This window comes from Chelonoidis abingdonii, chromosome 3 (assembly GCF_003597395.2).
Source record: "Chelonoidis abingdonii isolate Lonesome George chromosome 3, CheloAbing_2.0, whole genome shotgun sequence".
NCBI lineage: Eukaryota > Metazoa > Chordata > Testudines > Testudinidae > Chelonoidis > Chelonoidis abingdonii.
The window spans coordinates 6,400,682-6,416,393 of NC_133771.1; the positions used below are offsets into that span (position 1 = coordinate 6,400,682).

Genomic DNA, 15,712 nt, shown 5'->3' on the forward strand with positions numbered 1-15,712 from the left:
TAAATATTGAGAAATCTCTCGAAGCAAAAACGTGGTCTGACCTGCTTCACAAATAACACAAAAAATCTGTGCTTAGATGAAATGCAGACTCTGCTGATAAATGCAACACGGTGAATTGTGCACTATTTGAGTCATAAACGAGTGTAGAATCCAAAGCTCATCACTCATACGAAAATAGGGGTTCGAAATTAGATCGGCCAGGGACGGGTGTCGGGATTGCCCCAGGGAAATGGGGGCAAAGAAAGTGCACGCTTGAAACGGCAGAAGAGAGTGTTAATTTTCTCGCGTCTGCGTATAGGAATACGTTCAGCTACTCTTGGAGCCATCAAGTGTGGATAGTTGCTCTGAAAAACAACTTCAATAAAGAGTCTGGGAGGGAAGAGAAGGAGGGAGGAAAGTTTGGGAATGCCCCTCTGTTTTGTGATTCCAAGGAGTTTGAATCACAGTGACTTCCAGGATTCACAGGAGGGAGCCTGGGAGAAAGGCAAACGGTGGGGGAAAAAGGTTTTACTTCTTGTGTTAAGATCGCAGAGGTCCGGGTCGTGGAGTTCCCCAGGCAAGGTTTGGGGGGGACCAAGTGGACCAGGTCACTGGAATCCTGGTGTGTGCACCTACAGGTTCTAAAGCTGTAATGAGCCTAGAGGAATCATGCGTACCTCTCCCCCAATCCATTCTGAAACACTAAGGTCAGAGTGGGAAATTTACCATGACAAGAACAACACTCCTTCAATTAATGCTAAAGGTAAGAATGTTAAAGGCCGCCCCTTTATCTAAACCAGGTAACTGAACAGTAGCAAGCGTCCACCCACACAGAACAACAGGCACATGTCAATCAACCAAACAAGCACCTGTGTGAAAAAGTTATCACATGGTGTTGTGGAGGTGTGGCTGTGTGTGTGTGAAGAGAGCGATCAGGGAACTTTGAGAGAATGGCCAGAGAGCTCACCCAGACAACAATGCAGACACACGGCCCTACAAAGAAAACTGCTGAAGAAAGAACTTTGAGTGCTTGCTAATGCTGCTAAAAAGGCTGAAGCAGTGAGGCAAAGCAACATTCCTTCTGCTTTGAATTCTCTTGTCAGTGGAGACAGCACTTTGTGCATCCTGTAATAAAAGGTTGCCATCGAGAAATACTGCCCTCATCCTTCCAGTACTCTCCAACAAGAAACAACCTGCAGTGACCCAAATTTGGCAACTCCTTATTTGTTAAAGGGGTAACAATGTTAGGCAAACCGCTGGTTACCCAGGACAAGCCCAGTGGGTAGGGTTATGCCCAGCCCTCTCTCAGTCGCCTGGCAGTGGCAGTTGAGAAAGGCAAACAGAACCAGGAGCAGAGAGCGCATTAGGAAAGGGGAGATTAAGTAATAATATTAACAGAGAGAAAAAGAAGTTTCGCATAATAGCCACACAGAGCCTGGGATCCAATACACCATCACTATGAAAACTTGCAGTTCGCTATGTGGGAGGGTCCCAATTAACCACACCTTGAATGAGTGTGTCCACAGTATGCTATGTGTCACACTGGATTGATAACCAATTGTGAGCATTAGACAAAAACCAGATGCAATATACATAGCCATGCAATACCATAGGTCTATACAAAGTAGAAATTCCAGGAAGGAAGAGGAAGTACATACATAAAAGAGTATAGCAATTCACGTGGACAGTAATCAGGAGAAAACACGTACGTTTCCAGCCACATAACTATGCACAAGAGTATTGAAAAGATAAAAACGTAAACTGATAACATTAGCGTAAATAATCTTATAACAGAATAAATGATCAGATGGTGTAGAATGGAAATAAATTGTAAGCTGTCGCGCTATTACCAAATACGCGTTCCTGGTCCAATGGAGCCCAAGGAAGCTCGTACCTTGTGGCAGGTTTTTTCCACATGTGGAGAGGTCTGAGACCCCCCTTTGCGCTCTGAACCCCCCTAGGAGCCAAGAACCTCCCAGAAGCTGTGAGTCAGCCAGGAAGGGGCAGGGCAAGAGAATGTTTGTAAGGGCTGGCGTGAGGGTGCTGGAGGATGCGGGCATGGGGAGGTGGTTGGGGTGCTAGAACAGTGTGGGCCCGTTGAGGGGTGCGGGCAGCAGTTTGGAAAGAGGTGATTAATGGGGGGGGCTTGATGAAGCCGAAGGAGGAATCTGTGGTTGTCGAGTGAAGAACATCCTATAGATGGTGGTGAGCAAGCAGATAGGGGCAGAGGTATTGGTGAGAAGAAAGATCTTGGAGCCATTGTGGATAGTTCTCTGAAAACATCTGCTCAGTGTGCAGTGGCAGTTGAAAAGGCAAACAGAACGTTAGGAACCATTAGGAAAGGGATAGATAATAAGAGAGAAAATACCATAATCCCAATACATAAATGCATGATACAACCACACCTTGAATAGTGTGTGCAGTTCTTGTTGCTCCATTTAAAAAAAGATCTATTAGAAAAAGTCCAGAGAAGGGAAACAAAAATGATCAGGGGTATGGAACAGCTTCCGTATGAGGAGAGATTAAAAAGACTGGAACTGTTCAGTTTGGAAAAGAGGTGATTAAGGGGGGGCTATGACAGAGGTCTGTAAAATCATGATTGGTGAGAAGAAAGTGAATAAGGAAGTGTTACTTACTCCTTCACATAACACAAGAACCAAGCGCCACCCAATGAAATTAATAGGCAGCAGGTTTAAAACAAACAAAAGGAAGTATTGCTGCACAGAGTGCAGAATCAATCTATGGAACTCATTGCCAGGAGATGTTGTGAAGGCCAAAACAATAACTGGGTTCAAAAAAGAATTAAACAAGTTCATAAAGAACAGGTCCACCAATAGGCTATTAGCCAAGATGGTCATAGATGCAACTCCATGCTGTGGGTGTCCCTAAATCTCTGACTGCTAGACGACAGGGGATGGATCACTAGATAATTGTTCTGTTCACTGCCTCAGAAGCATCTGGCACCAGCCAGTCAGAAGACAGGATACTGGGCTGGACAGACATTTGTCTGACCCAGTATGGCCATTCTTATGCCAGAATCATGACTGGTAAGTACTGGATCCAAGGGAAGCATTTTCTCTGTGTTATTTGTTTGATTCCCTTTTAGATAAGACTCCAGACCAGGCACTGTGAGCTCTGACAGCAACTGCTAAACACCACAAAAGAATGGGGAACTCACCAAACACATGAAACCAACATGCTGACTGAAATTTCATCCTTGTTATCATTGTTTAATATTTGTATTATAATATCACCTTGATTGACATGAACACCCCATTGTGTAGGTTACTGTGCCAACATTAATGAATTAATCCTTGCAATACCCTTGGGAGGTAGGTATCATTACCCTCTACCTTTCAGAGACAGGGAAACTCACACACAAAGATGTGTAGTGACTTTGCTCCAAAGTCACACAGTGAAACAGTGACAGAGCTGAGATGATTTCCTGACTCCCAGCCTTGTGCTTTCACTATCCTTAAATGGTGTTCTGAGGACTTACGCAGTGCATAGGCCTCTGCATAGGGGAACCTTTCACCCTTACTTCTTGCTGAAGCGCTCACATAGACTCATAGGTCAGAAGGGACCAATATGATCATTTAGTCTGACCTCCTGCACAAGGCAGGCCACAGAACCCTACCCATCCACTTTTATAACAACCCCTAACCCATGACTGAGTTATTGAAATCCTCAAAATTGTGGTTTGAAGACCTCAAGCTGCAGAGAATCCACCAGCAAGCGACCCATGCCCCACGCTGCAGAGGAAGGCGAAAAACCTCCAGGGCCTCTGCCAATCCGCCCTGGAGGAAAATTCCTTCGAATTCCATGGCTGATGGAAAGGCAAGTCATGCTCACACTGCCTTCCTGGTACACTGAGGCCTCCCTCTGGAATCAAAGTAACTGCTAATTGTGCTATTTACAGTTTGATACAGCACCTGCGGCAGAGCCTATGGTGGCCTGCTTGCAGTCTATCACATAGCAATGAAAAAGCTTCCTATGTTTCTTTCTTGGAAGTGGTTTAATCATAGGGACACATTCTGGATTTCCATAGTTACAGTTGTGTCAATGGTTTTATTATCAACCACTATTTTAGATGGGTTATAACTCAGCTGTAAAAATTCACTGTAGTCTAAAACCCAGCAATTTAACTCCTAGCTCAGGTCCAACTGGAAAAAAATTAAACAAAACACACATCACGCATTTGAAAAACTTGCCTAGCTGTTTTGGCATGTAGGTGACTTAGTTTAAATTAATTCCTCACCAAATTAAGCTAAATCATTATAAGGCAGGTTTAAACCAATTTAAAAGCATCCCCACAGGGGGTTGGATTTCTTTAACTAGTTGAAAAACACGCTTTAACTACCATGGTGTAACTATGTGAGCAGACAATGCCTTAGTCTCTAAGCTTGCTTCCACATGCTGATAACTTGAGTCAGCAGCTCTTGAGTGAACCTTACTCGAGGTCTGCCCTGTACCCCCCTAAGACATGACAGCCAACTCACCTTATTACCACCACTACGCATGAGTGACAGGTTTGTGTGTGCTGATGGCGGTCGAGCTAACAGGAACAGTGGCACTATATCTCCTGTTAACTCATTAGTGAAGACAAGCCCTCATGAACTGTAGCAAACCCCCTCTGGCAGATGCTCGGTGAGGTATTAAGAGGCTATATACAATCTCCCTGGGCCTTGGGGAAAATACTAAGGGGCCGGAGAAGAAAATGGGAAAAACCTTCCTGAGACCCAACTAACCCTCTCAAATTCATCCTTTGTTTTAAATATACTGCTTGGCACATCGAGGAATTTTTGCTACAGAACAAGAATTCCACACAGTTTAGTATGAACAGGCAACTGTGTGGACCTAAAAGACAGTAATGGCTCCAACACTTGTTCAGGCCAGTGGTCTGTGAACTTATAAGGGTTTATCTAATAGGCCCTAACTTTGATATAGAATCAGGTGGTCATCTAGTCCAACTCCCTGCTCAAAGCAGCACCAATCCCCAACTAAATCACCCTAACCACAGCTTTGTCAACCTGGGTCTTAAAAACCTCTAAGGATGGAGAGTCCATCACCTCCCTAGGTAACCCATTCCAGTGCTTCACCACCCTCCTAGTGAAATACTGTTTCCTAATATCAACCTAGACCTTCCCCATTGCAACTTGAGACCATTGCTTCTTGTTCTGTCATCTGCCACCACTGAGAACAGCCAAGCTCCATCCTCTTTGGAACTCCCCTTCAGGTAGTTGAAGGCTGCTATTGAATCCCCCATCACTCTTCTCTTCTGCAGACTATATAAGACCAGTTCCCTCAGTCTCCTCTCATAAGCCATGTGCCCCAGCCCCCTAATCATTTCCATTGCCCTCCGCTGGACTCTCTCCAATTTGTCCACATCCCTTTTGTAATGAGGGGCCCCAAACTGGATGCAATACTCCAGATGTGGCCTCACCAGTGCCAAATAGAGGGGAATAATCACTTCCCTCAATCTGCTTGCAGTGTTCCTACTAATGCAGCCCAATATGCCATTAGCCTTCTTGGCTACAAGGGCACACTGTTGACTCTCATCCAGCTTCTCATCCACTGTAATCCCCAGGTCCTTTTCTGCAGAACTGCCACTTACCCAGTCGCCTGTAGCAGTGCATGGGATTCTTCTGTCCTATGTGCAGGACTCTGCCCTTGTCCTCACTGAACTTCAGCAGATTTGTTTTTGCCCAACCCTCCAATTTCCCTAGGTCACTCTGTACCCTCTCCCTACCCTCCAGTGTATCTACCTCTCCCCCCTAGCTTAGTGTTATCCGCGAACTTGCTGAGGGTGCAATCCATTCAATCATCCAGATCATGAATGAAGATGCTGAACAAAACTGGCCCCATAACCGACCCCTGGAGCACGTCGCTTGATACCGGCTGTCAACTAGACATTGAGCTAAACATTATATTATCAAACCAGTAGAATGTGAGCAAGATGGATAGGCCACAGACTTGACCTATCTTGAACATGGCATAGATCTTAGGGCTGCAACAATTCATTTGACTAAAACCAACTGTGCAGTGATCCCACAACAACAAACCAAAACGTAGCTTGTTCTTTGTGTTTGTTGCCATGTGCCTGAAACCTACCAAAAAGCCCCAGAATTCAAGAGGCAGGGCAGATCTTTGGCACATCCGCTTGAACAACATCCCCTTAAAGTTGAAACTTTTTAAGCTGTGTGCTTAATAAAGTTAGTCAAGGTTTCTGGCTAAGTAGCCAATAAAGGTTCTTACTGGGAGTTATATGATGGCACACAGAGTAAGCATATTATTTTAACAATTAGCTTAAATGCAGATTAAGCGACAGGCATGTTGGCAAGTGAGCAGGCAGTCGATAGGATTAAACAGGATTCTTTACACTAGCTCTCAAAACCCAAATGTCCTCCAGCTATTCGCTCTCCAGATGACCTTCTCACACTGCCCTCTAGTGCTCTCAAGTGTGCACTGCATGCACTCAACTCCCGCTAGACAACTTATTTCTTAACCCATAAAGCCCCAGAAAGTTTTGTTGTGCCACAACCCATGAGCTATTCTGATCTATGCGGAAGTTGCATCAATAGCAGAAAGCAGAGAGAAAAGGCTCTGACAGCCAGCAGGAAGAGCATTCTTTACAAAAAGTTAATATTAATGTCTATTATAGGAGGGATATTCTCATTGTGCAAAGGTTGATGGATCAGACCCTGAGAGCTGAGACGGAAATATACACCTGCTTTATTTCTTTATGTAGCTAACTGGTTTGTACAGCTCTCCAAATTCCAGTGTGCAGTTAGGTATAACAAAATCTCAGTCATTACAGAGTTAACTGCATTGCAAGAACAACAGCGTTTTATACAGTGTTCTTCAAATGCCAAAAAATAAACGCTGGAAACATCTGACATGATGTTTGCAATTCTACAGTGGCTTGCATCTGAAGATCTCAGAGCACTATACACACATTAATGCGTCTGGTCTCACAACACCCTTGTGAAACAGGTAAGTAAGACCCTAAAGCACAGAGAGGTTACACTTCTCCACTTTAGGTAACACAGTGACTGTTGTGTTATAAACACATGGACAGGTCATTAACAACCTTCTTGCTTCATCAGGAAAACATGGCACAAATCCCATTTATCTTTGAAGTAAAGAAGGAAAAACCCATCCACTTCTTACCTAGAGACTTTGGCAGCAAATTCTTGACGAACTCCGCGTGATCCCCTACGTGCAGGATGCTGTAGACACTGGTATTCATGAGCTCCTCCTGGTTATAACCCAGGTAGCTGGTCACATTCTCGGACACGAACACAATCCTCCCCTCGCGATTCACAACGAAGAAAAAGCCATCCAGTGCCTGCAATGACCAGAGGAAATAACAGTGCAGTCAGTGCAAGAGCAGCTGCTCCAGAAGGTAAAGCACTGGACTGAGAGTCAGGAGACCAGGGTTCTATTCCACTGACCTGCTCTGTGAGCCTGGGCAGGTCACTTTCCTTCTCTGCAACTGTTTCCCCTTCCTGTTCTTGTCTATTTAGACTGTAAACTCTTCAAAGCAGGGACACTCTCTCATTTTGGGTTTGTACAGCACCTCGCACAATGGGACCCTGATGTCACTACCATACTAGAGATAATAAATCACTTTAAGTGGTCTGACATAATTAACATTTTTCTCTGCTTGAACTGTCCTTTCATTTTGCTTTGATCCCCCCTCCGCTCCGGAAATGGGTTGTTCTTCATCCTCTTTTAGGTGTGTGGAAGGCTCCTTGCTGTCTATGGGTGGTGTCTGGTGAGCTGACCAAGAGCACAGACTATCTAAAGCACAGCCAGCTGTATCTATCTACTTGACGGTAAGAAAGGAATAACCACAAAGATCTGTATTGCGATTAGCCAAAGGGCTCTAATGGTAATAAAGTATTTCACAAACTCTACGGCTCCTTTGCTGAAGATCAAATATCAGTACATTTGCTTAAGCATGTACTATGGCCCTGCAAGCTACAGTAAATAATAATAATAATAGCTAGCAGCAAACAATCCTCTGTGAAGAGTCAGATGGTCAGCGAGGCCCTGATTCAGTAAAGCATGCAGGTCAAGCACACGATTGCTTTGCTGAATCAAGGCCTGAGAACTAAAAAATACTCAGCATCTTGCAGACTAACACATTTTACATGTTCCTGGGAAACTACTGGCAAATCCACCCCAAGCCCTGCAATCACGGTGAACTAGACTATCTGCAAACAGTGTCCAATATTGCACTATTAAAACCAGTGGAAGTTTTGCCGTTGAGTTTAACAGGTCCAGCGTCAAGTCCTTATTCACTCCTTTGGTACCGTTCATGAGGGGGAAACTCTTTCCATCAGCATGGAATAGCCCAGCGTAGGAGACTTCACTGTTTCTGGAAGAAGCCCCAGGAGAGGCAGATTGATAATTTACAGGACTGTCCTTAGGTGCTTCATGTCAGCAGGATTTGATTTTTACCTACCCAGAGCCTAATTTAATCCCATCTTTAGTAGTTAACAGCAATCGCCCTAACACAGGTCCTGATCCTGCAACTGAATCCATGTCGGCAGCCCCTGGTGCTGGTGTGCAGCCATGGCATTGCACAGGGCACAAAAGTCCATGGATCAGACTGCAGAATCCAGGACTTGTGTTATAGGGACAAAACCAGGTTTTTGTATTTTACATGCACCTCCCCTCTCCCATATGCAGCAACATTCTATCCCCTTTCTCCACTAAACATATGCCCTATAACTGTATTGTCTTGTGAAGCCAGAAGTGAGTTACTCTGCTACATAGTCTTTGATTTTTATTTAATACATTTTCTGGAAATCAGGTTTGCCATGGACAGAGCAACATTCAATGCTAGAAACAGGAAGCAATTTTTTTTTTTTTAAAGAAACTCTGTCAAAATTGCCCTGGCAGATCAACCACAATTTTCCTTTTTCACAGCTGTTGCCTGTTGCCAAGCAACCAGCTTTTGCACTTCATGCTCCCACAGAAGAGACAGACTCCTGTAGAAGAGTCAAATGGGTTTGTCCAAGAACCCTGTATTAAACTTTACTCCCTAACTTCCCTCCTTTTCAAGTACATCGTGATATTTCCTCCATCCATTTCCCCTACCCTGCCCCCCATCATACACCCAGTCACAAAGCTGATCTGGTTATTCTAAAGTATTCAGTAAAGGGAGAACAGCATGAATAAAACAGATGGGAAATAAGAGTAGCTAAAGAAACAGAATGAATCAGCACCTAACAAATGGTTCGAGCTTGGGTGTAAATCAATCACGGCTCCATTCACACAGTCGGACTGATGTCTAAAGAGCATGTAACTGGTGCTGAATAAACCCTTTCCGGAAACGAGAAGAGGAGCCCATACCTCTCTTGTGAGCATCCTAATCAGAGGCCAATAAAACACTCAATTTTTTTTGAGGGAAACTAAGAAAGCAGGGGGGCCTTGGACCCAAGCCCTGCAGGAAAGTGCAAGACAAGGTTTCTAACTAGTGCTCTCTGCACACAGTACTCCAGGGTGCTTTGCAGAAGGAAGAGGCTACTGAACTAAAACTCATGTGGGGTAACAACCCACTTCTAACTTAGCAACACTGAGCAAATGCTACTCTGGGGTTTACAAATACTTGGTGTATCAGCACTGCTGATTGTGGAGCTTGTGAACCATAATGAGGGGATGGTTCTGGTCCCAAACAGCAGAAAACCTAACAAATAAATAATTTGCCTCTCTGTAGCCCCTTCCATTTGAGGCTGTAAAAGTGCTTTAACAAACATTAATGAGCTAATTGTTTGTGAGGCAGGGAAATCGTATTATCCCCCACAGAAAAACAGAATTACAGAGAGATTTGCCCAAAGGGGCCCAGGAAGGCCATCCATAGCAAAGCGGGAAATTACAACCCAGATCTGCTGACTCGTAGTCCCTGCACTGCAGCCCCAAGACAATCCTAGAACACAAAGACTACCCACTAAGATGTCACCAATTAAGCTAGGGACTAGCCCAAGCATTACCTTCTATGGAGAAGATTAGTAATATAAACATTTAGAACCTACACTGGTGCTGTCTTCTAGTGAACACGTTGCACAGTAGCAAGTTAGCTCCTTAATGGAAGAAGTCTAGGTAAGTGGCAACTGATCTGGTACCCAGCTCAGAAGGTCTAGGAAAGCAGCAAAAGGTTTGTGAGATGACAGAGAGAGAGTGTGGGCATTAATATAGAATGGAAATTGAAAGATAGCATGCAGATGGCCCCATGGGTACAAATCCTGATGCACAGCCTAACTTGGTACTTCCATGGCCCTCATCACTACAGTAGCTGAGTGCCTGCAACTCTTAATGACTTTAATAGTGGGAAAGCACTTAAGGATTTAGGGCCTTCTGAGCAGCAAGCTCTCTTATCCCAAGAGTTAAAGGAAACAGCAAAGGACAAGCAGGTGGAGGTGGGAGTCACCTCAGGAACATTTTCAAACAGCTGAATCTGAATGTTGTTTAGGAACCTACTGGAACCAAAAACTGCTTCTCATGGTCAGTTGTGACAGAAAACTAAACTCTTCATAGTTGCCTCAACATAAGCAGGATCTGAAGCCATTCCTCAGCGAGATCATTTATTGGGAGCACCATTAATAATACTAATAACTACTGAGCACAGATGGGAAGTGTTTCCAGAGTGCTTCACAAAAATTAACTAATATGTGCTCACAATGCCTTGTGCCTCTGTTTCCCCATGTGTAAAACAGGGGTTGTAACATTCAGCTACCTCACAGGGTGGGCTATAGGCATTAGTTAAGGTTTGTAAAGGACTCAAAAAAAAAAAAAAGTCCCATTAATAGATTTCATAAGCCTAGACTATGCTGGGTTGGAGAGAATGCATCTTTCCTCCTCTCCAACATGAACAGCAATGCCTGGAGGCAGGAAAGGTCCTAACACCTCTAAAGGGAGTAGTTTGAGGACAGAAGGGGAGGAATTTGCTTTGCTACAGCCTTGTGGCAGGAATATCTAGCACTCCTCACCACCTAGTGCAGCCACAGCCCCTACCCTCACCTTACCAGCAAAACCTCTCTGTGAGAGGCTAACAGCATGAGCATTACCCCCACTTGCAAACCCTAGTGCTGCAAGACAGGTGCTGCTTAGCTCCTGATGGGGGTGCAGGACGCCAATGTGCTGAATATATTGAAAAGAAATTCAAGCTACACATCCAGGCATCTTCCTAAGTATTAAAGCCTTGATCCTGCAAGCCCTTATATGGTGCACCATAACTGCAGCACTCCAGCCCAAGTGCAAATGGCAGACAGGTTCCCCTTTAGGCATCATCCTCCACGCTGAAGCCCTCAAGCCCTCTGAATACCTGCTCTTAATTACAAGAACACAAGGTACAGTAGGATACGAGAGAGAAAAGGGTGTGTCTGGGAAGACCTGGGTTGAAGTGCAGGGATCCTTTGGTTAATGAAGGAGTAGTTACATGCTTCCCCTCTTAGGCCTCAAACCTGCTACTAAGCAGGCGTAACCTAGCAGGTTAATGCAGATTAATGCAGCAAAAAGATTCCCTGCTCTCTTGGTCTCGCTCATCACCTTGCTCTTATCCTTGCAACACTCCATAGCTGCACTGTGCAGGAGCCAGATCTAAGTGAACGTTAAAGGCCCCCAGGGTTAGAACACAAATACAATCTCACATTGACTCTGGAAACCAGAGATAAATATGTGATTTGACTTATGTTGACGATACATTTAAACAACAGCATGTAGCCTCAGTGATCTCAACGCGCATTGGCTAGGGTCAGTGTAAATTACCAAATTAATGATGCTGGAGGTCTGGTGTCAGGAGGTGGCTTTGTACCCACAGCAATTTACCCATCTATTAGTGTGTTTTCCATGTTGGTTGTATGAGATCTCAAGTTACAAAACTATCCTTCTGTCTGCATAACTGTTAGATATTTTTAGCACACTGTGTATAATGAGTTCTTCACAAAGCAGAACTTAACAGAGCCACGACACACCTTTGTTTTAATTCCCTGCAGAAATGACCTATTAATGCTAAACTCTGAGCATGGAGCCGTATTCTCAGTCATGGATAAGCTGATCTAATTAACTCCCCATCCCATATAAGCACCCAATTTTTTCAACCCCGGTAGAGAGCTACTGGGTAGGCCTAGCAGCTTTGGAATAAAAATGTTCTTAAACTGTACTAGGGTCTTAAACTGACCCCTGATTTCCAATTTATGAGAGATATATCCAGGGGTGACTTTCCAGGGGTTGCTCTATAAAATTTTGGGTATGCTGCAAATTTATTGATGCCTCTTAGGTTACTTTAAGTGCCAACAAATAGACAGCCCAGATGTCAACACTCCTGGAAAGTCACCTCCTCTGGCTTCTTCCAGTTCAAGAGTTTAATCCTCCATTGCTCTAGCAGGATGCACAACTCTCTTAGTGTAGCCCAAGCTCTATATTACTCTTGAGGAACTGCCACCTGTCTCAGGACAATCTTGCCTCTCTCTTTTTACTCTTCCCACTCACTGTTTCTATTGTCCAATGCTGCTTTCCCTCTAATGCCACTTCTGCTTTTTTGCTTCTTTAGAGCACTTCCTTTGCTGTGCAGTCAACTCCCAGTTAGTTCTGGCCACATGTTTCAGGCAGATGGCTTTCATTCTCTTTACAAATCAGATCCTTCCCTACAGTTCAAATACCTCCTCACCTAGGCATTAATTTTGTCTGTAGTGAACCTTTGATTATTCCTTGGTAGCTTCATTTGCTATACAAGTGCTTCTTTTGTCCCAGATTCTCCTGCTAGTACGCAGACATAGGCAATCGTGATTTAGCACGGTCAGCCCTCTGCAGTAGCCAATGTGTCTTTTTATCAATTAGTAAAAACATCAGAACCACTTTGGCAATTGCATCCACTTCATGCCAAGAAAAGAGCTTTTTGTCAGTCCCGTACCATCACACTTCACCATATTTCATGTTACAAAGATCTAGTTAGCACAGCCCTCACCTTCCTCCGCAGCACAAGGCTAGGATAACTGTGGGATATCTCACTTACTTCCCTGCCACAGAAAGGCCTCGGGCATTGGTGCCGTGGGTCATAGTCAGAGTTTAAGGCCAGAAGAGACCATTAGGCCAGTGGTTTTCAATCTTTATTCATTTGCGGACCCCTAAAAAATTTTGAATGGTGGTGCAGACCCCTTTGGAAATCTTAGACATAGTGGACCACAAGTTGAAAACCACTGATCTAGACTAACCTCTTGTCTATCCCTGGCCACTAGCACCCACACACTAAACCCAGCAGGTCCCTGCTGTTCTCTGCCATGGCACACAACAGTTTAGCCTCCTGAAGGCTGTAATACTCATGGCTAATTCTGGTTGTTGGAGATGGCATGAAGCAGCTGGGTGGCGTTTACTGCATGTGATATATAGAAGGTCAGACTAAATGATCTGGTTGCTCCTGAGGCCCTCAAAATGGGACTATTTAATGCTGTTTCATTTTAATGGCCCACTCCAATTCACTGCTTTGCATTCATTCATTCTTCCTGCCTTTAACTCTTGTTTTCTCATGCCTTAGCTGGGAGGAGGAAGTTTACTAGCACACATCTAAGAGCCCTGGTGCCTAAAAGGGCTAGCAAGTCTTCAGCACCCCTGCAGTTAACAAGACTATCAGTCTAGCCTGTGACTTAGGGCAGTGTGGTTGAAAGTTAAGTTTTCTCCCAAAGTAGATTGCTTTCAACTCGCTCAGCTGAATGATGGCTCCTCAGTCATACTGCATCCCCCCACAACAACGCTCAGGCTAAGTGGAAAGAATGAAATAACTACACAGAGGTGGGCAGGCATCAGGAGGGCACCTTTATACTGGTATTAAGACACCTGTGCCAGCACTGCTTCTGTCTCCTCCACCTGTGCCTGTAGCCAGACAGAGCACAAGAGCATGGATGCTTCTACCCAGATTCTGGTGTGTTTTTCCAAAGACTGTGGATTGCAATTTCCACTTACTGATATCCAGGCTGTGGGGGCGGCATCCAATGTGAAAGGTGCCTACTGGTGGAATCTCTCAGGCAGTAGGTGGTAGAGCTACAGGAGGAGGTGGATAGGTTGAGGAGCATCCATATCCACAAGCAATTCCTGGACAGTGTCCACGTGGAGACAGCTGGGTGGTAGCTGTCCCAGTTCACAGGACTGCTGACACACCACTGGTGGAGGATGAGATGGCTCAGGGTGGACACTGGCAGCTGGCTGCTTCTGGCAGCTGACAGTGCTCCACCCCTGCTGCGAACCCTCCCGCCATGGTAATAGGTAACCATTATGCTCTTCTTGATACAGGAGAGAAGGAATCACCCTCTACAGTAAAAGAGGAGAAGACTCGTACTCCTAAGGCTGAGAGGTCTCCTGCCACCACTGAAAATAGGAAACGTAGGGTAGTGGTGGTCGGAGACTCTCTGCTGAGGGGGACGGAGGTGCCCATCTGTCGCCCTGACATTTCATCTCGGGCGGTATTCTGCCTGCCGGGGGCTCATATCCAAAATGTTACAGAGGCATTGTCGAGGATTATCTGGCCTTCTGACTACTACCCCATTCTACTTATCCATGTGGGCACAAATGATACTGCGAGGTGTGACGCTGAGCGGATCAAGAGTGACTACAGGGCTCTGGGAGTATGGGTGAAGGAGTTTGGATGCAAGGTGGTATTCTCTTCGATTCTTCCTGTCAAAGGTGGGGCCCGGCAGAGAACAGATGCATCATGGAGTGAATGCTGGCTGCGAGATGGTGTTAGCCAGGAGGGATTTGGCTTCTGAACCACAGGATGGTATTCGAGTGAAGATGTAGGTAGAGTGACCGTTAACCTTTCGGGGGGCAAAGACTATTGCACATAGCTGGACTTAAGTGAGGAGGGCTTTAAACTCGGTTCGCACGGGGAAGGTGAGCAATGCCACAGTAATGGGAAACATGAAGACCTTGGGAATGGGTCCGGACAGAGGCGAGCGTGGGGCTTAATGGCCTAGAGAGAAGAGGCCAGGGTCAGGGCAAAACTGGGAGGCAATATCAACCAGTATCTTAGATGCCTATATACAAATGCCGAGAAGTATGGGTAATAAGCAGGAAGACTGGAAGTGCTAATAAATAAATACAACTATGACTGTTTGCATCACTGAAACTGGTGTGATTAAGACACGATTGGAATGTTGGCTTGTGGATGGTATTAGTGTTGCTCAGGAAGGATAGACAGGGGAAAAAGGAGAGAGGGGTTGCCTTATATATTAAAATGACACACTTGACTGATGAGAGATGGAAATAGAGACGGAAAGTGTTGAGATCTCTGGGTTCGGATAAAAAAGGGAGAAGTAAAACAAGGGTGATGTCATGCTAGGAGTTCCTTACAGGCCACCTAACAGGTTGGAGAGGTGATGAGCTTTTTTAAAACAACTAACCAAAATCATCCAAAGCCCAGATTTGGTGGTGACGGGGGACTTAGCACTAATTCCAATATATGTTGGGAAATAACACCGCGGGGCACAGACTGTCCAATAATGTTCCTGGACTGCATTGCAGACAACTTTTATTTCAGAAGGTTGAAAAAGCTATAGGGGGGAGCTGTTCTAGACTTGATTTAACATGGGAGGAACTGCGTTGAGAAATTTTGAAAGTAGAAGGAAGCTTGGGTGAAAGTGAATTCATTGAAATCATAGAGTTTGAAATCTAAAGGAAGGGTAGAAGGGAGTCAGCAAAATAGAGAACAATGGATTTCAGGAAGGCAGATTTGGTA

General features: G+C 44.9%; 1 protein-coding gene across 7 annotated transcripts in view; it reads right to left on the reverse strand.

Moving 5' to 3' along the window:
* The window catches only part of NCOA1 (nuclear receptor coactivator 1), a 262,449-nt gene that overhangs the window by 68,072 nt on the left and 178,665 nt on the right, over positions 1 to 15,712 (reverse strand). For all 7 annotated transcript variants that reach the window (XM_032790528.2, XM_032790527.2, XM_032790522.2 and 4 more), the window contains one exon: positions 7,150 to 7,327. In XM_032790528.2, coding sequence (XP_032646419.1) covers positions 7,150 to 7,327 — 178 coding nt within the window. The remainder of the gene's footprint in view (positions 1 to 7,149; positions 7,328 to 15,712) is intronic.